At 38.0% G+C, this 23,888-nt stretch overlaps 1 protein-coding gene across 9 annotated transcripts in view; it reads right to left on the bottom strand.

Moving 5' to 3' along the window:
- LOC129578795 (cyclin-dependent kinase 14) overlaps window positions 1-23,888 on the bottom strand; it is a 175,253-nt gene that overhangs the window by 109,167 nt on the left and 42,198 nt on the right. For 4 of the 9 annotated variants that reach the window (XM_055467921.1, XM_055467919.1, XM_055467920.1 and 1 more), the window contains exon 2: window positions 6,594-6,671. In XM_055467921.1, the coding sequence (XP_055323896.1) occupies window positions 6,594-6,671 (78 nt within the window). Of the gene's footprint in view, window positions 1-6,593; window positions 6,672-12,202; window positions 12,616-15,595; window positions 15,615-15,887; window positions 17,407-23,888 lie in introns of those variants that run through there. The other 5 variants (XM_055467924.1, XM_055467922.1, XM_055467925.1 and 2 more) reach the window with 5 other exon arrangements.

Here is a 23,888-nt window from a genome sequence, read left to right as displayed (position 1 = left end):
AGAGAGAGAGAGAGAGAGAGAGAGAGAGAGAGAGAGAGAGAGAGAGAAACCATCAATAGCATTGCAAATCATTTTTTTTTCTTTCGACAAAATATAAATTTTATTTCCATTCCCATTCGAAAAAGTAATTTTAATTTTTAAATTGGATGTTGTTGATTCTCATTTCATTCCGATTTTTTTCACTCTCGCTTAACTTTCGCTAGCCATACCACATAAACCGCATGTCGATGAATGCGGTGGTTCTATGGCCGACAGTGAGATGCAACCGAGAGAGTTATAATTAAAACCGAAAAAAATATGGTTGTTGAGTGCGTTTTACAATAAATGACCGGGAAAAAAAAGCATAAAAGATCCATTTCGTAGTATTTTTTTTTTTTGCAAACTCGCTAAGCATAATCCAGTGGAACAAATATATCATAACAGTTGCATTGCGAACGTCATAAAGAAGAATCAAAATGCTGGTTACCGATACCGTCCGCCACCATCAAGCCACAGGTCAAACGAACGAAAGTAATGAAAAAAGGGGAGAATTTGGGTCCATAAATAAAAATGAATGTCAAATATAAATCAAAGCGCATTGTTTTCGCTAGTAGCGAAATCGCTACGCGCATTCCTTTTGCCCCGGATCGTTACGATTACAATCGCGAATTTGTGTGTATTGTTTTTTTTTTCGTTCATTCGCTGTGCTTCGGCTTCACTATCGATTCATTAGCGCTCGTCGCCAGATTTTCCATTTTATTTTTTGCTCGCAATTTATTTTCTTCGTCAGTTCTAGGCAATAATTTCGTTAGGAAACTGACGACGAACCAAATTGATTTGGTTTTTCGTCGTTTTGATGAAATGTGTTGGTTTCGCTCAATTTTTCATCGCGTCAAGTGACTCGAAAGGGGGATGTGATGAGTACTTGACGAGCCTGATCTAAATCCAGGAAATGAAAGTAAGAAAAGTTCACAATGAAAAACGACAAAAAAAAGAAAGCGTGGCTTGATTTATTGGCATATGCAGATGAGCTTAATTTAGTTTGAGGTTGACATGAATCAGCATCAATGCGGGGTGGTTCCATTCTGTCTCTTCTCTTTTTCATCCACACCAAGAAGCGCGACAGTTAAAAGACATCAACTGGAAATATGATGATGGCTCACTGACAGCGAAAGGGAACTACTTACTTGGCACTTTGTTGAAATTCGATTTGCTCATGCTTGTGTGAAGCTAGAGATAGAGAGTCGAAAAAAACGACGATGAGAATAGGCAAGTTCGTTTTTATTTTGTTCAGGCAAAATAACGTAAAATTCACCGTAAAACACAAAGCGCTCGCGAGATAGACCGAAGAAGAAACCCTTCAAAATGCAACTCGCAAACAGCGAGTCGAAAAACTTTCCACCATTTTTCTATTTGCGAAATTAAGAGAATGAAAACCAAGACCATCAAAGCGTAGCAACTATTCATTTGTGGTCGGTCATACATTTTTTTCTTATTCTTTCTTCTGTGCGCCTTGTTTGCTCGCTTTTTTTCTCATCATCGCTCGATCGTGGCGTGTGTGTGTGTCTGTGGGTTTCTTTTTTTCTCGTCTTCTCTTTCGGTTGATGTTGTTTTTTGAACTGTTGTCGCCGGAATGATGGTGTTCTGACCGCTTCACGGTGAACTTTTTTTTAATGGCCCATGCTTTTGTAGATCGCTTGCTTGAGCTCATTTTTTGGGGGCCTGGACTTTTGTGTTCACACCACTATGAATAAATAGCGTATGATTCATGTAAAAAGTTGATAATACCGAACAAAGTGTGAAAATAACCGCGCTGAATGAAGCCTTGGAATGACTTGGACTCGGACTTATAAATATACGAACCGTTTGCATAATTGCATAGCAATTTTATTTCCAACTATTTTAATTTCAAGTGTGAAATTACAATGTTACTTAAGTACTGTTGACGAATCAAAAACTGGAATAATAACAACGCCGAAGAAGAAAATGAAAACGAAGACGCCAAAAATTGTGTGTAAACTTTTTCTCGCTCGGTTATAGTTCGAGCAGCGCACCATGTGGAACAGGATTACATTCCAACAAGCTCATAAAATAGCAATCTTCGCCAACACCAAACAAGAAAAACGAACGTGAAAAAAGACTTATCTTCTTTTCACAGTTAACTGAGGCGATGAAGTTGAAAACAACAACAACAACAAAACATTGTCGCGCGCACAGTTTGCTTATGCAAAGACAACAATGTCAGCGACTTATTTACTTTACTATTGTCTCTTCGCGCTTTATATATCATATTCATTTGGAGTTTTCGCTTTCGTTTCGACGAAATGAGGAGCAAAAAAACTTCGACGATGACAACAAAATAACATGCATAATCTTTAACGCTTTACTGCGAATCACCGCGTCGATTTAATTTCAAGACAAACACACAAAAACTACGTAGATACGTGCGAGCAGTCATGTTTTTTTTCCGTGAATTCAAAGATTCGAATTTGTTCCAAACTAAGAAAAAAATGGTTCTTATCCAATGGTCGAATAGAGGAATGAACTGTGTCCTTTGCTCCATTCGAGATGCTGCATATCTAATTTGGATTAAACATCAATGACACATGGAATTATACTGGTCATTTAATAATATCATAGATCAACCCGAACAAATCAACCAAATTAAATATGATATACATACCAAAATGTGTAGTGGAGAGAAAAATCAACGCGATGACAACAACAAAAAATGCTAGTGTGAGCCATTTTTTGTAATTCAAATTTATAGTTTTTGCGCATAAATTTAAAATAATTAATGTGCGGAATGAATGAGAACGGGAGAGAGAAAAAAAATACAAAAATCAGTTTCAACCCGCTCAATGCATTATAAAATTGAGCGTTTTTTTTCTGTTCGAACAGTCACAATATCCAAATGCCATGAGTTTGGATCCGGGCAGCAAACTCGACACAAAGCCGTTTTACATATATTTACCAATTGGACCAATGCGATTTTCCGCATTATGATTCTTTGATGAACGTATACAAATCCTGGGCTTGATCTTTTTTCCCCTATTTTTTTTCGGATCATTCAAATCTCCGATTCGATCTAATATTAATCTAGATAATGATATAGTTTATAAACTTTTTTGTTGCGGAAAAATTTCAATATATAAACAAATTGAATTAGTTCTATTCCGCAAACTAGTTTCTATTGATGATAATAAAAGCAGCAAAGCTTCGGCTTAATTCTTTTTTATTATCATAATCCACGAAATGGGAACGAGCGCATTTAACAAGAAAAAAAAACACATACTCTGACCAATGGAACATTCAATTTGAGTGTGCAATTAGCAAAATCTGGTTGCCATTATGTGTGTGTGTGTGTGTGTATGTGAGTCATTTCTCAAGCAACAGCTCGCATGAGATTATGTGATCTGTGTGTTTATGTGTCGTCGCTGATGATTTCCATTTCCGTGACTTTAAAAAGTCAAGGGATTAACGTAAAGTGAGTGCATTTGAACAATTCAAATGAGGAAATCGAACGCACTTCCCGAACAATTAACCGAGAGTGAGAAAAACAGTAGAAAATGTTATGTTAACATAGAAAAAAACACAAAAAAGTGATGCCATGTGCTGGAAAAGAAGCATTGGATTGTAATACACAGTGTGATTGCGATCGCAAACGAGCATGAACGTGAATGCTGTATGTGTGAACGCGAAAACGACAATAAGCATAAGTGCAATAATTCAATGATGTATTGGCTAATGAAATGCACAAAATGTGCGAGACTTGTTTGTAACTGATCTTGTTAATGAATAATGGACGAACATTGTAAAAACATGCGTGCACGTTTGATCCGATGTGCGAATGCACATGCACACAGCATGAGCGTGTCCAAAGTCCCAAAAGAGTCACAATAATAGCACGGCAAAATTCAACATCAGAATCCATATTGCAATTTTACAAATTAAAACTATAATTTCCATTTGATTTGATTTGATCGCATTTTATGCAAATTGTAAGAGCTCATTTTATCCTTGCGCTTGCATACCAAACGCTGTTTTTTTTTGTCTCGCATGGCGTCAATGAACCGCCGCATGAACCAAACGAATGGAGAGATAGACAGAGAGTGAAAAAATTTAATCTACTATTTATCATCCAAAGATATGTGTATTATTCTTTTGGCGCGACATGACATCGGCGCTGTTTTTGCATCTATTTTCCATTATTTTCCCTTCATTTGCCGCTGATAAAGTGAAAAGAACAAAGAGCCAAATAGGAAAACTAATAATATTACGGACATTACAAAAGCCAAATGCCGATCCAAACTGAAAGCGTGCTGCACATACAAACAACGAACCGACGATGATTGATCATGGAATGGATGGAGAAATGGAAATAGTGTACATTGTGAATGCACACACAAATTGATTTCTCATATTGTAAACATCGACAAATAATATCGGCACATTGAAAAATGTGTGCCGTTGCCACTCAAACGTCGGTCGGTCGACTTGCTGCTGCTGCTGCTGCTCCGTCATGATTGAAGACAGAGCAATTGTTGCAACATTGATGTGATGTCTTCAGACCGGCAAACGAGGAATTACAAAATCAAAACAACTGAATCGAATTGATTGTTTTTGTTGTTGTTTCCTCGTTTGTTTTTCGGTGCATTTGTGTTCGCCGTGTGTACACACACTGTCTGTGTTTGTGTGAGTGTGTTGCAGTGCCTGAGTGGATGTTGTTCGGTGAGCGTTCGAGCGTTTAGCGAATCGATTTAGATATGTGTGTGCTTGCACCCAACAACCATTTCCGTTTGCACAATCACAATTGCTGACAAACCGGCGACATTTGCTGTTGCAGCACACCATCACACACACGACAGCATCAACAATGCACTGGTTTTTGTCTACCTTCTGAAAAAAAACACCCAAAGAAAACGACACAAAAAAAAACGAGTGAGAGATTTCATTTTACGCGTTTTACTTATTTTCTTTTTCATTTTTTTTTTACAGAGCGAGCACGGCTCTTCTCTTTTTCTCTATGCACACATGTTATGTCGTTTTGTTGCGTTTTCTTTCAGTCCGTGACACAAGCGCCCGAACAATTCGCTGCGCGCAATGAGCAATAAATGCAAAATACACGAGCGCCCCGATCAACACAGCACCAACAATAACAGAATAGCGACGATGTTTAAATTTTAAATTATAAAAATATGTACTCGAATGGCAAATGAGTAGAACAGAGAAAGAAAGAAAGAATCTAGTCGCTAGCACAACAGCATAATTCGATGATAGAAAGGAGCAGAAATGAGGTAGTGCACGGCACACCGACAGAGACACACTGCAAGAAAAAAAACAAGCAGATTTCAGAGCGAGAAAATAGAAGTGGCGAGAAGCAGAAAAAAAGTCGTAATCCATTGCATAGTGAAGTGGCATCATGATATTTGTAATGCGGCGTCTATTTTTGCGTGCGTCTCTTGCTGAAACCCGTTCAAATATACATTTGAAATATAAGTTTTGCTCATTTCTTTCTTTCTTTCGTTTTGTTTTTATTTTATTTTCCTTCGGTGAGTGTTTGGTGCTGTGCTGTTGATGCCATTTTTTTTTCTGCTGTTGCCCGTGCTTGCTGCTTCGCATAGATTATGTTCCTTTGAGTAATGACTGCCATTTGGATTTTATTTCAACTGTAAATGCATCGCATAGCAGATAGGAGAGTCAAAGCTGGCACTAAGAAGATTTGTACAATTGTCGGTTTGATCCTTGTTGTCTTGACTCCAAAAGAGCATACACCGGCTAAAGCCACACCGACAAACATACGACGATGACGACGACGACGGCGACGACGATGAATAGGATGGATGCCGACCCATCCGTCGTGTTGGACGACGGAAAACATTCAATCTCTCAAGGTCCATTTCGTTTGACCAAATCCGGGATATTTTAAAGCGACAAATTGATTGATATTTCAGATGTACATATTACATGGCTTCGTTTTACCAGGCCACTGAACAAATGTGTGTCTTTATCAGTTTGGTTTTGCCTTAATGTGACCGTTCCGTGCTGTTTGGCTACAAATCACTCAATTTTCTGGTTTTTGAAAAATGAAACGAGCAAGCCGCACTCTGTCACCGCTGCTACTGCTGTGGAGCGCAAGTTGTATTGGATCTGATAAGAGACAAACACACCACGGCGAAAAAAAGGAAAAGAGAGAGAAAGAATTGAAGAAAAAAAAGCGCCGTCGATTACGTAATCCGTAAGTCAAAACCAATCAATTTGAATGACAGCATATTTTTAATAGGACATTGAGTTGTAAAAAATCCAAATGGATTTTCTGGTCGATTTGAGATTAATTACGAATCAATTAGGACGGTTGGTGTGTGTGTTATATCTTTTTTTTAAATTTCACTTTGCAGCCAAATGTGGAAGTGTTTTGCTAATTAGCCTAATGTATCGGATGTCCGTTCGTTTCGATCATTTAATCCAGTTCGGTTACACTTGTCTCGTTTCTTTGTTGGTGGTTCTTTTTTTTTATCGTTATCGATTCCTAAGACTATGAATGTTTGGTTAATGTGCAAGACAGACGACAACAGTGAAAAAAAAAAAACAAAAGAATAACAAACAAAACTTACTTAATCTTCCGAAGCTGTGCGATAATCGCTTTTTCAGCTTTTGAAGCGCACCTCCTTTTTTCTCACGCATTGTGACACCTGAAATGAGACAGAGAGAAATTAGCCATTTAGAATCCAATTAGAAATATTTTACAAATGTAATGAATTTTTTTTTGTGCTGTTTCTCGTTTCGTTTCGTTTCGTTTCTGTTTATTTTTCTAATGTATTGTGATGGGTTTGTGCCATTGAGTGAGAAAAAAAAAACACAAAAACGAATTGTTTTCTTTCTCAAGTATGGCGTTTTTGTTCGATTTTATGTCGAATTCCGTCTACAATAAAATGCGATTCAATTGTTTCAAGCGAGAGAGTGAAAAAACACACACAAAGAATAACTCGGATTGTTCTCCGATTTTCTTGGAAATTTAAAACCATTTCTACGAATAGTGAAATTGGAACGAATGAATAAAAAACAACAACAACTGAAGATGATAGAAAAAACGGTATGAGACGAGCGAATGGATAAGTGTGGAGAAAAAATGCCAGAGATAAGTTAATGAGTTTCTTCGCGTCTAGCAAGTGCATTGCATTCTTCGTTAATGATAGCCTCAACATTCAGCACGAAGTAATTTTGATAATATCGCCGACGCGCGCGCTTTTTCCTCCTCCTCCACCATCTCCAGAATGATGATGACGACGACGTGCCGCTGAATGACGCCGAGATAAATAAATAGCGTGTTTTCATACACACAATTTTTTCTATTGTGCAAATCGAAGCGTTTAAAGCGTGTTGGCGGTTTTTGGAATGGGTTTTCTTTCGGTTCTCAAACTCACTCTCTATCTGGCTTTTACTAATCGTGCAATTCATTTTGCAATTTTCGGATAAAAGAATGCCAAGCTTTTTTTGCTCTTCTCTACAATAGTTCGTGAGATTTATCGGCCGTACGATTTTCACTTTGGCCAGCAGCAGTAGCAGCCATCGCCACACCAATAGCAGTACATCGATTAAAGAAGATGCGATTCGTTCATTGCATTCTCACCGTATTCAAAATGCTGTGTGTGTTCGATCTTGATTGAATTTGATTTACGGTAATTCCCATAAGTTGCGATCATTTACTCTCTTACTTCGCCGAAGCTATCTATCGGCCTGGCGACGAATACCGATGGAATAAATGTCATGGCCGTTATTTGAGCGCAGAACAATGGTGATTTTTGTTGTTATTACAAATTTTATGATTTCCACACGCAAACGCTTCGTCATGAATTTGGGACAGTGAACGCACGAATACTGTGTACGGTGTACACTGTACAGTGTACAGTGTACACCCTCTCTCCCGAACAAACATACCGCGGTGTGTTATACCGATAAGATAGCCATTTTTAGAAAGAAACACAATGATTCATATTTAAGATCACAGCATGATTAGTGGTATGTAAATCACCCTGACACCCAGAATTTATACGGCCAACGAGCTAGAGACAAAGACGGAGCGAGAAACAGAATGAATGAGAAAGGAAATTGTATTCCAACACTATGGCATCTGTTCCATTTTTTAACTGAAACCTATGACTATTCTGACTTAGTTGTCATGGTGGGATTGATTTCATTTTCTCTTGCATTCGGCAGTGAAAATGTGTTCCATTTCGACACACACACACACAGAGAGAGAGAGAGAGAGAGAGAGAGAAAGAAAATTGAGCGCATCGGAATCCATTTAAGCTAAAAACGTGATATTTGAAAGAAACAACAGACTGCTGCTATGGATCAATGTAGCAACATGTACAGTGTATACTACAGGCATCGCTTGAGCTACACTCAAACACCCAAAGCCGAAACCAAATAATCCGAGTGTTCAGCTGCAATTACAAACGTGGAGATTATTTCACCCGTCATTTGTCGGAAATTGAGCGCAAGCGAAGTATGTATGACTCCCTGTGTGTGTGTGTGTGTATGTGTCGGCATTTGAAATGTAAATGTGCTCTTCTTCGGCGTCGTCGTTGTCATCGTCAAAATGGACACGTACAAAGTGTTTTTTTTTCCCGTTCAGTACATTAAAAATGATACAAATGTAATTACAAGCGAGTAGCTTGAATGTTATTTAAAGAAAAACTCAAACAACTGAAATTTTTACTTGAAAAAAATACACGAAGAGAGAAACAAACAACAGTTAGACGTTTTATTTTTATCGAATTCGTTTATTGGATGACATATGGCACTGACACTGACATATGACATCAGAATGTTCAGAGCGTGTACTGTTCTATTTCCATTTAGACGCGATAACTTTGTGTATTCGTCATATAAATGGTTTTTGTTGGTCTTTTTCGTTGTTGTTCTGTTTAATTTGTCGTCGATTGCGTTTCATTTGAAATTGTTTCCAGCGTCGAAACAACAATTCATTTGCATTTATCTAATTTCTCGAGAAAGAAAGAAAAAAAAATTGGTGTGTTTGTGTATGTTAGAAGAGTCATGTGGTAGTCTCATCGAAATTTCTCGATATATTTATAGGGAAATTATAATATTTTCGTCTTGCTCGCGAACGAGAATGAAACGAAGGAAAAAGCGAACGAGCAACCAACCTGGCGACAAATTACTTGAACTTAACGTATTCTTGTAATCCCTGAACTGTGACGTTAACAAACTAGTTCACATCGCATTATTGATTGAATTTTTTTATATATGTTTATGGTTATATTGGTTGCCGATATCCATTGAACGGCATAGAAAATTAAAAGAAAGAGCTAAAAAAATCAAAAACGCCGTATAAAATGCAGGCACGCACACAAACTTTGCTATGGCCCTGAACAACAACAGCAGCGGCGGCAACAGCTCATTCAATTCGCTGCTATCGTAGTACATGTCAAGTGTATGACTAATGCTTTCAATTATTGATGAATGTAACGGTCAACGAATCCAAGTGAATTGATTTTGAATGACAACAACAACAAGAAAAAAAGCACAAAGAAATTCGGTGTTGAGTGTGGGATTAAAATCGATAAAAGTCGGTCATGCCGTCTTATCATTTTTTTGGATGTTTGAAAATTGATAACAATTTCAATTGTTTCGAATGCAATCGTTCAACGGTGCATCGAACAAACGACCGAACGACCGGCCCGACCAAACAAACTACATGTATACCCCATACACATGACGAATTTTGTTTGAAGTGCAAATGGAAGCTCTACCATCCATGCCAATGCACAGTGTAAACAATTGTGAATAAGAAGCGTAGCGCGGTATGACTATACGTATATGTGGCTAGACAAAGCCATCTGATCAAATAGAGAAGCGATAATAAAATGTTGATCGTGGAAGAATGAATGAAAAATGGCATTTCGTGTACCAAGTCAATTTGGACTGTGTATTTGTGTATGGGTATGCTTTTATTTTAACCCAATTCTCATTTTGGACCATAGTCTTGTACGTTTGTTTCTTTTATTACTTTCGTTATCGTTGTTATCAAAATGATAGAAAAGTATAAATTCAATAGAAGTTGTTTGTTATTTTTATTCTCATATGGTGTGCACAGCGTCCGTGCTCGCGCTCCTCGTATTTTATGCATATATTGTATATCGTACAAAGCGAGCGCAACACGTTTATGCCACTATTTACGAATTTAAGTTATCGAGCAAACAGTTTATGTTTATGTTATTCATTAAAAGCGTTCATTTCATTTGGTTTGCTTTTATCCATACACAAATACACACACACACACATTCGCTTGCACATCAACACATCGGTCTTTGAATTTGGTGGAAGGAAGCGGGTGGGAGAAGACGAGAGTGTTTGTGTGTATGGTTTAAGAATTCCCTTATCGGAAGACGCGTGTACATTGTACACCTTTCCTTGACTGTGTGTCTTGGTGTTATCGCTAAGACAAGAATATAATCGAACATAGGAAATGATGACGGTTATATGAGGGCCCAAGAAGTGTTTTCTTACAACCGAACTACGCTCGCTTCATCGATTAATTGTACATTTGATATGCATTTGCGACAGTGATTGCATCGCATTTGAAGGCGTTTAGAAAGTTTACATCGAAACAACTGGATATGATACGGTGAAAGAAGAAAAAAAAGAGCACCGTACATATGGGATTCGATATGATTTATTCAGGGGATTTTCAGACGTTCCTACACGAATCTAATTGATATGTGATATTATCAGCGTTTTGTAGCTGCAATGAAAAACAAGAGCAATGACAGTAATGTGAATACAGTACACGAGATCAAGTCGCATATCACTCTCGTAGCGAGAGAACGAGCGAGCAAGCGAGCAAGCGAGCGAATTACACTCGAATTAATCAAATTATATGCGCCAAACACGGACACGGACGTGCCATAAACTATATGAGATAGCAAGAGATTGAATGAAACGGCAAATGGGCGAAAAATAACTCAACATTACCGAGTAGACAGATCAACAAATGCTCATAATCAAATAGTTAATAGAGGAATAAAAAAAAAGGAATATAGATGAATTCATTTATGCCGCTTTGGCATGGCACTCGAAACGGCGCAATGCGTTGATAACACGACACAACAAAAGTATGTATGCATACATTAATGAAGTACTTGCGCTGCAAACTGTCTTTTTCGCTCTGTGACTGTGGCTCTGGTTCGGTCTCTCACATAACGAAACCGAAACCGAACAAATTCGATGAACAAACTATAAAATAATTGAAACAGGCCAACGACTTTGCTATGTACACTTTTCCCTTTCTCTCTCTAGCTCTTTCGTCTCTATCTCTTGATTGCTATAATATCATGTTATTTATTGAGATTGAAATGTATTGCACAATGCTCAATTTGTAGGGAATTGCGTATCTTGTATATCTGCTTATCTGAAAAAGTGCGAATGAACGGCAGACACACACACACAGAGAGAGAGAGAGAGCTGATGACGCGCGCGCAAATCTACTATATAATAACATAATAACATTATAAAAGCATTCATTTAATTACAAAAGGTGTAACTGAAGATAGAACAAGCGCCCGCGCGCGCGCACACACACAGGCTAGCAAACAAAATGCGTGTATGTACGATGGATGTGTGCGAAAAGGCGCGTGTGTGACATGCTGGGGCTGCAATCAATCATGATTACTCATCTCGTAAACTCGAGTAATTGCACTATTTCTGATTATAATGGGCGCGTGTGATTTATCCTAATTTCATTTAGATAGAATCACATCTTTTGTTAGCGTTCTGCTTTTCTCTGTGTGTCACTGTTCACTCTATCTACGCGTTCGCAATCTGATTGACGCGTTGTATGACGTCCCATTACAGAGCGTTTACTCCAGGATTGTGATATTGATAAAAAGTCAGTTATGCAATCAAAAGCAATGAATGACGTTAGCTAAAATGTATCTTCTCTTCTACTCTAGTGCAAAAGGCGAACGTAATGAATCGCGTTAATGGAGGAGAAAAATTCGACGATCCAAAAGAAAGAGAAAGAAAGGGAACAAAAAATATGGAAACGCATTTAATTTACTAATTGATAGGCGAGTAAGGAAAATAAACTGAATGAACGAATGAACGCAAGAGAGAACGAGAAAAAAAAACGCACTGAAAACTGAAGAAGTGGAATTAGTGTGTGATGAAGCTGTGTCGATAATAATGGAAAAACACCTACACTTTGTTGTCACTTTGCCCGTTTCAAGCGAAATAATCCTGGCGCTTGGCTCAAACAGTTGCGACAGAATGGTTACGGTTTATTAAAATCACGCAGTTCACGAAAAAAAAATTGGTTTTTTGAACGAATGATTTCGTTCTGTTTTTCTTCTTCTTCAATTTCCTCTCCGGTTCGATTTCGTAGCAAATCGAGAGCCAACAAAGAAAATGTTGATGTTCAGCTTTTGTTTGGCTGATCCGTGTGTTTCTTTTGTGTTGCCTTCGTCGATGTGTGTTTTTTTATCGCTTTTATTTTTTTTTCTCTTAGCAGCTGCAGCAGCAAGCACTTAATAGGTTCTTTTATCGTTAATGCACGGAATCTGGGAGAGAATGGTGTATGTTATTAGCTGGTTTCTTCTTCATTCGGTTTATTAGCTATATCATGAAAATACGCGCACGCCCAAATAGAAAATTAATAAATAATTAAAATATGCATGGTGTTTTTCGTTCTCTCTCCCTCTCGCGGTGGTGATGTGCGATCGATTAAAATCAATGACAATGTGTATCTTGTCGCGGGCAGTGCGTTCGTTCATCTTGAGCATGGCTTGTTAGTGAGAGCGACAACAACGGCGAAGTGATGACGAATCCATCGTCCAATACTTAAATTGCCTTCGAAATGGCTACGTGTGTGTGTGTTGAACACGAACACGGCATAGGTAATTTCACTGTGTGCTATCACCGGTCGTGCTAGCTATTGCAAAGCGTTAGGCACAATTACAAGGCGTGAGCGGTAGTTACAGCGCGAATCACGGGTGACTCAACACACAGCTCGACACACGTCAAATTACATTATTCGGACTGCCGTGTGTTTACCTTTTGGATCAGTTTTAAAGCAATTTGTAATGAAGGTGCATTTTTGCCTTTTTTTTAGAGATTTCTCGCTATTTGCCTCAGCCAAATGTGGCTGTGTGTCACCGTTTGCTCACAAATTGCCGATTCAATTTGCTTGCACACATATTTTTTTCACTGTCTCTTTGCTGTGTCGAGCAGTATCTGATATTCGCTTTTTGTTTTCGCCGATTAACTCGGCCAGTTGGCGAGAAACAGTGGAAGAGGAAGGAGGGAGCAGAGAAATGTCGACAAAAACCATGTTACTGTAACATGCCACGAGCGATAAATGAATGCAAAATGCACCGTTTTTTTATCATGCGCTTCTTGGCTAAAGTTGATTGAGATTTATTGGGCAGTATAACTCAACTGACTGGAAACTATAGTTGCTTTCTCTCTCTCTCTCTCTTTCTCTCTTTTTGCGTCAATCAAAACCTCTCTCTCGTTCTCTTACTACTCTCCACATTCGATTGATGCAATTGCTAATTTCACCGTAGAAATTATGTGTGAAAAGTGTAGAGCATATTGAAAATGAACAACGATCTATGATTTCCCGGACAGGAAACGTAATGAGCACGCGATTGGGTGTTAATTTGCGGCCAATAACATGCATTGACTGAGTAGAGTCGGGCTATGCTAGCGAGATAAAAAGTCATTTGAATTGGCATAAGGTGCACAAATCACCTACGCCCCACGGCAATCACTGACAATGACAAACCGAAATGAATCATTTTGTATCGCAATCGATTCAACAATCAATCGAATTCGAATTTAATTTCATCGGTTTCTTGTGTCGAACATGTTTTTGTGGCGTGCGTGTGTTGTGCACTGTTTTTCGCTGCCATTTCATTCAATGGTGATTTTTCAGTATAAATGCTAGTATGATTTATGCCCAAAAATTATCGTTATTAATTTGCTTGTATAAATTGTTGGATAGCAGCACACAATAAGGATCGTTTGGAATTTTGCGAAATGGATTGTATGGTGTTTGCATTGCAAAAGACAAACTACATTGAGTCAAATGCAAACCCAAACTCAATTGACTAAGTGGTGTTTGAATTAAAATTCTGCAGCTGCATCCATGCCAGCCGTTTGGGTCGTTGTGTGCTGTGAGTTTGTTTGTGTGTTGTTGTTTTTTTTTCTTTCTCGGTTGGGTCGGAAAATACGCGAAATGCATGTGCAAGTGCAAAAGCGAGCCAGCGAAAAGAGAGAGAGAGAGAGAGAGAGAGAGAGAGAGAGAGAGAGAGAGAGAATGATATGAAAACATGCTCGCAATTCGGTATCGTTCGTATTCTGTTTATTTATTTACCACAATCATCAAGTGACTTAAAATGTATAATCAAAATGTAGAATTGAGGCTTTTATTCTTTTCGGGTGTTGCAACAAATTGCTTTATACACATCGAAAACCGAGTTAGCAGGAGAGTGGGACACACAAAGCGGCACAGAGACAGAATGCAAAATCGTGAACACTTTGCAATGGTAAAATTCAAAACGTTTTTGCTGGGCAAATGCCGAATAGTACACAGAAAACACACGTTGGATTTCGTTCGTTCGCTCGTTTGCGCTTTTATTTATTCAGTTTATTGTTAATGTTGATTTTGGGTATTTTGCACTTTATTTTGTTTTCTCTCTATATCAATCTTTGCATCTGTTACACGTACGCACACATACACCGACACACATCTGTTTGGCTTGTGCCTGGTTACTGTTGCTGCCGCTGCTGTTCTCTTTCTCTCTCTTGCTCGCTGTGTTCAGTCTCTTTGCCTTATCATTCGTCAGCTAGTATAACTATAACGTGGAATTGTCTCTTTTTTTATTCATTCTATTTCTGTATTTAATTATGACTCTCAGGCTAGCGTAGGTAAGCAGAACTTATATTTTGTTTTTCTCTTCTGCTATCTATTCGTTGGCCATCGAGGCAAAACAAAACAAAATAATCATAAAGTTTGCTGTATTTTTTCCGCTGTCTCTATCTCTATCTCTCTCTCTCTCCACTGCACTCTGTATTTTGCCCGCTGAATTATCGTGTCGTTTAGTTGTTTCGTCGAAGCTCTTAGCCGCATGAAATGAGCCTAATTATTCGAACGTTATGCAAAAAGTCTTCTTCACTGCAGGTTGTGTCCAACATAAATAGAGAATACGCGAGAGAGATTCAAAAGAGAGCGACTCCAATCCAATTTCAAATCAGTGGATGAAAAAAAAACCATGCAGCTGTATTTGAGCATACGTATCTTATTTGAACTTTTTCGATTGCTTTTCAATTTGTTTTGGGATTTTAAATAAATTAGGCTTAGATGATAATTTAAAGTTTTCCCATATTTTTGTGGGGTTGTCTGTTTTGTGTGCTCTGAATTCGTTGTCGTATCGACGACCTAAAACATGCTCACCAATGTGACATCCAATTACAACGATAACAAACGGCTTGAGGATTGTTTACTCCGTTAATATTAATTAAGCATTGAAACGCAGCACACACACAGCCACAATATGGAAAATACACATTGAAAATTGATTAACATTCTTACTCTTGCTCACAATCGCAATCGATTTTTTTCGCGTTTGTTTGTTGCACGTCCTTTGCCTTTGGCAATTCAAATACACAAGACTCTTTGTATTCCTTTTCAATTGACGAGAAAAAAGAAAAGAAGGAACCTTATTCCGTATGCTCGCTAAATTGTCTAACGAACAAACAAATGACGACGAAAAAAATTGTCTACTTTCGAATCGAACGAAAACACACTCGAAAACTTAACTTCTCTCGTACGCACATACACTATAACTATTGAACAAAATAGAATGAAAATGATGTTTATTTACTGAATTGATACAGCGTGTATGAGTTGAATTACAATCGGCGTCTCCGCGAGCGCGTTCACAAAATTAAGATTAGAGAAATTTGTTGTTGCTGTTGCTGTTGCTGTTGTTGGCTGCGATTTTATTACGGTTGTATTTATTTCGATTGCACTATGCAACTGTAGACAACGACCTTATTAAAATTGGTTTTTGTGTTCATTTGATTGTTATTGTTGCTCTTTTTTTCTTCGTTTGTTGCTCTTATTTGCTGATGTTTTATTTAATTCGTTGTTTTTTTCGCTAAAATTACGGAAAGTCGTTGAAAAATTGTCTGATTTGTTGCTTGCCGTAGTTGTTGTTGCTGTGATGGTTATTACTATTATTATTGATAATAATGCTACAGTTCGAAAACTGAATGCAATTGGCTTTACACACGATTATATTTCGATTTAAGTGCTTATATGTTACTAACGTTTGTTGGGCTGCTGTTGTTGTTGGTTTTTTTTCCGTTTTTCTGTTTATTCTACACCAATAATTTCTAATGTAATTTCAAGCAATGGCAACAAAAGCAACAGTACACACACAGCGGTTTGTATTCGAAATTGAACGATAAAAATGCACACACACAAAAACACTCTGGCAGATTTTTATGCTCAGCATCGACTCTTCTCGTTGAGTCGAACTTTGCGAAACTGAAGAAGAAATGCAATGTTTTTTCTGTAGAAAAATTACTAATCTGTTGCATGCAATTTCATTTGGTTGTGTTATTATTCTTTTTCTTATTATTTCCTCGTAAATTTGGACTTTGAATTTTATTCATGCAATTTCGCTTTGGACTATGCTCCACTTATTTTTTGGTTTGTTCACGTTTTGGCAAGCTTCTCCTATCTCTCACTCTTGTTCGTTTGAATTCCAATCACTTTAGACCACCAAATTAACTGCACCACAATTCTTTTCGTTCTTTTTTTTTTTGGTCAAATTGTTTAATGTTCCAAATTCCATAAAATGAACCGTTGGTTTATCAATTAACTGTTGTGTATCAATTGGTTAAACACAAAAGCGATTCTTCTTTTATTTGATCACCGATAAAATGATTATGATTGTTTAAAACCGAAACAAATCTTATTTGTTTTTCTTTTATAATATTCTTCTTCCGACTTGATATGAACGCGCGCGGCTTTGAGTCGTTCTCATCGACTCTTTTTCGTATATTTACGTTAAATGCACGGTGTTTTTATGGATGCGTTTTTAGTTGGAATTCTCAATTTATCGTAAAATTGGAATATTCTGTGAGTTGAAACGTCGAAGTTTCGCACGACAAACACGAGATGGTTTTTTGTTGGTTCGTTTGTATGTTCGGTTACGATTCCGTTTTGTTATGTTTACGAGTGAAATGTGTAGTAAAATGGTTTTGAGTTCACAAACGAACGATGTGTGTTTGTTGTTGTTGTTTTATTACGATCGAAGCGAAACTTGGCGTGTGCAGATTTCTATCCATCAATGTAGAACTCTGCGACTAGACTGACCTAACAGGCAAATCCACTGTATAGCTGTTGCGTTGCTTTTTTCCGTTCTACTCACCGTGCGTACAAGCTGAACAGTTGTATATACGTCAAATTAGAGTCGATACACAAGCTGTGAACTCACACAGAGACATAAAATCGTATTACACACGAACGCACACACTCACACAGACAGCGCGAACGAGAGAGAGAGATACATTGGCATCGGCAACGAACACACACACGATGTCGCGCGTCTTACAAGCGAATTGGATGTGTGTTGTATTGCGCCGATGCTGGTTCACGCTATACGCGTCTATATTTGACTATAGCCCGTACATGTGATAGTGGGAGCGCAGCAACGTATATATGATATGAACCGTTGTTAGCATGATATTTTTGTTGTCAATGCTTCTGTTGCTGCTGTGATATCTTCCACTAAGTTCTTCTGGATGTGAAAAGAAATCGTCTATACCTTTCTATATTCTATATCGCAATTTCGGTATGAATGGTACCCTGATTTCCTATCATCAAAAGCTCCTCGACTTTCGGATCTGGGCCAATCCTTACTTTTCTTCTTTTTTCTCTCTGTCTTGTTCTTCCGTTTCGGAACGTAAAACAAATGAACTACATTGCGAATCGTTGGATTTGCTTCATTCAAATTCTGCTTTCGATTCATTTCACTATTTTTGGAATAGAATAATGTAATGTCGCACCGAATACATGAGGCATTTTCATATCATCATCGTCTTGATTTGACATTTCAACAGTCTTGAATTTGTACTTTGTACCAGTACAAAAGTGATAAATGGTTCATATGTGTCATAATCAATGACAGTTGAGCTCGAGTCCATTGAGTGTATGAGTGTTGTGTGAACACTGAAATGTGCAGTTTTCGTGTGTACTTTAACGCATTCTGAGGCGCTTAGTCATTCGTTAATGAAGATACCCATATGTAAAGAACTAAGCCAATAAACTATATAACACACTCAGGCAAAGCACGACCAATGCACGCACTGGCCGAACGAGTGACAGAGTGAGGAGCAGTAGCAGCAGCAGCAGAACGGAAAATACACTGAAAATCTATAGAATAAATGTGTAGTATCGCTATAGCGAATCATTGATACCTACGATGATGACGATGAAAACGAAGCTTTGATCCGCTAGGCAAATGTGATGCATACACGTGTGCTGCGCTTGTGGTGGTGTCAAGATATCTGCTGTAGCACGCGGTGTGTACAAAACCGGTTGGTGTTGGTGAATCAAGCAAGCAAGCAAGCGATATAAGCAATGTCGTCGGCAGTAGCATGGGATGTGAAACATGGAAACATTCGAAATAACAACAAACACATGCGCCGTTGGCTGATGGACGCAATGAAAACAATCAAACGATGGAATACACAATATCATCAGCACACGACACTATGTGTATCGGATGGATGTTGTTGTTGTTGGGGAAGCAGCAGCAGCAGCAAAACCATGTGCAACGTACATTCGTACAGTAAGCAACGAGTCAAATGTTCATCGAATTTCTGTTTTTACTGTAAAATTTTTGCGCATGTTACACCGTGTTCGCTGCCCCGTTCTTCATCCCGCCATACCATGGGCAGACCGTGTGTACATCGTACAAATGCTGGATTTTGATTGTGCGAAACATACAACTGATGGTGATAAATGTAAAACATGTTTTTTACATTGCTGATACATGGAGGTCAGTCTCTAGTTGTACAGAAATGCTATCATCCAAATGGACTGATGCTTTTGTTACACATTTTTTTCCGTTCTTTCCTCAATATCATTTGTTGGGCAAGCCCATCATTATTATTCTTATTACAATTTGCTGCACTTTGGAAAAAATAAATTTTTATTTAACTCGGGTCGGTGCGCGAACTATACGTTCGCCAAATGTGTGTGTATGGCATAAATCGCTATTCCGTTGGCACATCACATTTGACTCTTTCAGCGATGATGCGAATGGCCCTGAATCGTACATACGCAAAATAGTGTGTGCACTTGAAACACAAGATCGAATCCGTCTCGTCCGGTGCAAACTGTTGTGTACAAGCTCGTAAAATATGTAGATTATTATTAATACGGCGGACACAATATATAATCGAGTTTTGGTTTGCTTACACTCGTTTTTCGTTTGTTTGCGGGAATCGGGACGCATTGGTTCTGTTTCACATGCGTGTACCTGTACATACTTTAGCTGAATCCCAATATAAATTATTCCACAACTGCTCAGTCGGCATTTATGTTATTGTGCCACAAAAATTTTCATTGTATTCATTTTTGCATGTTAAACCAATCGCAATACATGCGATTCCCTTCGTTAGTTCGACATGTACAAAATTTAAAGTGTTTTTTTTTCTTCTGCTGTTGCTGCTGCGGCTGCAGTTATTGTTGCTGTTGCTGTTGTTAGCATTGAATTTTTTTTTTCGTTTTACAAAACCCGAAACGAACGCTAGCAAAAATTAATTTAGTGCATTTTTAAAGATTGAAATCAATGCTTAATAAATTGCATCAACAATAATTGAATATTTGCCAAGATGCTGAACTAATCGGAAAACGTAAAAAATTTATGATTTACTAAAATAAATGCTCGTAAAAGTTTCGGTTGCCGTTGTTGTTCGTCGGAGTGAGCTGTTCGCATCGACAAATCGCATCCACAGCCGGAGTCAAGCGATGATAGAAAACAAAAGCACTTCGCTTCTCTCTTTCTCTCGTTTCCTCACTCTGCGAGCGAAGTGGGAGAAACCATTGCGAATAGTTTATTTGTTGTAGCTTGACAACATGTTCAATGATCGAATATTGTAAACGATAAAATCAATTCAAATCGCACGATGACATCAAGCGGGCTGTTTTTGTCACATAGTCTTCTCTGCACTCTGCATCAAATGCTAACATGTGCTCGGTGTAAAACAAACACAACTCAGGACAAATAAAACACATTCACTTACGCAGATGCAAAAGAGTAACCGCAACGCGAACGACAACAATTTCGTTGGAGGTTTTTTCTGTTGGTTTGGTTGCATTTACTTTTCTTCAGGCAGCATAACGAAACATACACAAGCGAAAAGCACTCAAGCGCCCCAATATATAAATATGTATAGTTTTTTATGGCCAATTGAAATAAAATTAAATGATCAGGACGGCATCTTACATATATGTTTGAATATTGATTATGTTGATTCGCAAATTGGATCATTCATTTGCATAATACTGTTATTACTCGCTGGACGAAATAATAGAGTGTGTGCGCGTGTATGTGCTCATCGGTCTTAACAGAAAATTGCATGTGCGAACAGAGAATGAAACGAGCGCACTGCCATTGTTTCGAATTGCATGCCATGCAAAATTCCAAGTAAAGCCGCACACCGGTGTGTATACTTTGATGACGAGTTCATGCCGGAGGCGATTTCTACTACACCCTCACTCTCTTACCGACCAAGCCATTCTTGCTGTCCCATTTTTAGTTAATTTCATTCACTTCAATTGTGATTTCATGTTTTACTTTCGCTTCAGGTGCTCTCGGCACTGGTTATGCTGTCATTGTTCGTCTTCATACTGGGTACTTTGTTTTTTTTTTCTTCTACTGCTACTGCTGGCTCTCTTTTTCCTTCCTGTTTTGTTGATTAGATGCCATCGATTGAATAGCATTTCCATTAGTGTGCTCATTGTTTCGGAACGTGGCTTCACATTGTCACAGACAGTTGAAATAAGAGAAGCGATTGAATGACAGTTGGGGTCTTGACAAGTGTCAAACAATGCAGGTGTCAAATTGAATTAGCTCAAATGAATAACAACAATGTCCTCCTGTCTAACAACTTTGTCTTCAACACACGCACAACGTCTCCGTCGCTGGCCCTGTATACCATCGTTGTTTTATGTGATGTACCTTGGCTTTGCTGCGATTGAAGACAGATAAATCAAATCATCGACTTTTCTTGGCATATTTCGATCCATTAGTCGCGCATTTTGAGCGTCGCATTCACGGACGCATTTTTATCTCTTCGAAACATTTCCATTGTTTTTGCTTTTCCATTTGTTGTTTTTTTTCGCTTCTATTTCGTTGAAATCATAATTTTAGATTCACTTCCATAATAATTTGTGACTCTGTATCGTTAGAATCGATCGATTTAACGGGGGAACAAAAAAACGAGGCGAAAACAAGCGAACAGAACAAATTCAAAACTTTCAACAAACAATCGAAGCGAAGCAAAGCAAAACAAATGACTGACGGTGAAAAAATTTCACTTGATATAGAAAAAGTTTGTTGCTGGCTCAGAAAAAAAAAGAGAAATAGAATAGAGAGTGAGAAGGAAAAAAAGAGAATTGAAGATGAATTTTAAAGCAATAGAGTCGAGAAAAATCAGCACATCGAGAAAGATGTTGTACGTGCATCAATGTGTACATATTTGTGGTGTTGGTGTTCGGTGTGTCAGTCGCCGTGTTGTTGGCATACATATGATCCACGTACTTTGAACACTAGACTAAGGTTTTGATTGGTGTGTGTATGTATTTTGCACATATTCTCTCTACTCCCATTTTTGGTTCCATTTATTTTTGCCGTTTCTCGCCGGAGCAAAGAAGTCATACTTCTTCCATGAATCCGATTACGATTGTGGCAACAATGGATAAAGTTTATATACTATAATTTTTTTCTGCTCATTTCTCCCTGACTCAAATGTTACACCGATGCAAACCGTTTATATCTCAATGTCTCCCTAACGTTTCACCAGAATGAGAAAAAAAACCGTTCGTGGTAATATTTGTTCTTTTTTTTCTCGCCTTCTCTCTCACCGTTTCTGCTTCCACTGTTAAAAATCCATATTTTCTAATAATATTGTGAATAGCTAAAGTTCACTTTATTTATTTTCGACTTTACACTTTTATTTCAGCCACAACTGCCCCGGAATGAAAAAAAAACCTCTTTCCATGTTTTACCATGGACATTTCTTTGTCGGTTTTTGGAAACAACTAGTAACGACATCAACATCGAAATACAAACATAGTATTTGGTGTAAACGGTCTTTTTGTTGTTGTTGTTGTTAGTTGTTTTGTTAAATGTGGATTAGATATCGTTCCGGTTGCTTCAATACGACGTTTATTTCTCTATTATTTTTGTTATTGTTGTTGTTTCTTCTGTTTGTGGGGTTTTATTATTTGTGTGATAAATTCGTTGTACTGAAATAAAACCTACCGCATCTATTCATATAAACCGCATTTTATGTGAAACAAGTCAGTCTTTTACCGTCTTTCCGTGTGTGTGTGTAGCACACGGCGTGTACTTCTCTTGACCTTTTCTCCGTCGCTTGTTTGGCAGAGAGTTTTTGGACTGTGGCTTTTGCCCGCATTCACTTTATTTCACAAAACTTTAACTCAATCATAAATATGTGTTCATTCCATTTATATTTGAATTGATGTTAAATGCATCTGTGAATATGAACGTATGAGTTTTTGATACGTTATATTGAAAATGATGATGTTGCCTTGTTGCTTTTTAGCACCTTTTTCTCTTGCTCTCTCCTCATGCTGTTGCATTCGTATTTACTTTTTCAAAAAAAGAAGAAAAAAATTCAAAGCCATCCCAAAGAATCGATTGGTTTATATCTCGCACGGAAGGAATAAGAAAAATAATATCATTCGCAATTTGGTAATAAACTGTGGGATGCCGAAACGGTACATAATTTTTCGGGCCGCCCGTGTGCAAATAAAATGACTAACAGTCACTCAGTTGTATGCAACTAAAACTGGCTAAGTTGAATGAAATCATACGTTTTGTATGGAGACAATCACGTTTAGTTATTCTTTCAGTCAGTCGACTAATTTGGGACATTTTGACTAAGAGTGATTTGTGATTAAAGTCAACTGCAGTTGCTTATTTTGTTCGAGACAATCACTTTTAGTCAGTCAAAATGTCCAAAATTAATCGAAAATTTTTCCACACGGGCGGCCATAAAACGGCTACTGCACAAAGTCATGAGAGATTAACCACCAATTTTCTCTCTGTTCATTCGGTCGAAAATTACTTTATCCCACAACAAGACAGTCAAAAGACATCTGGTTGCGTGAACATGTACGCTTAAATTGTATAGCGTGAAGCGAGTAGTTTATTTTTGTTTCCTCCGAGTTTCTCTCTCTCTCTCTCTCTCTCTCTCTCTCTCATTTTTCATTCTTTCTCTGTGTCGTTGGTGTTTCTGTTTTTGACTCTTTTTTTTTGTTATCGCATGGTTTCAATGGAGCATTGCAGCACCAATCAAAGCCACCTGAAAAAATGTGTCAAACATTAAAATCGAATTACGATCTTCAACATGTGCCAACGCTTGAGTTTCCGCATTATGGCCAACTATATTAGTGGGCAATTTTCTTCCTTTCACAACTCAAAACGAATGAAGCAAAAAAGAACTGATACACAAAAGGCTATAAAATAAACTTTACACCTGCTTCAGTGTACTGGTATGACTGTGTCCCTTTCGATACGGCCATGTCCTGCCTTAAAAAAATGAATGCGCTGCTAAAT

This window comes from Sitodiplosis mosellana, unplaced genomic scaffold, assembly GCF_009176505.1.
Source record: "Sitodiplosis mosellana isolate CC-2019 unplaced genomic scaffold, AAFC_SMos_1.0 Smas_scaffold_6226, whole genome shotgun sequence".
Lineage (NCBI taxonomy): Eukaryota > Metazoa > Arthropoda > Insecta > Diptera > Cecidomyiidae > Sitodiplosis > Sitodiplosis mosellana.
This window is presented reverse-complemented; position numbering and strand designations above follow the sequence as displayed.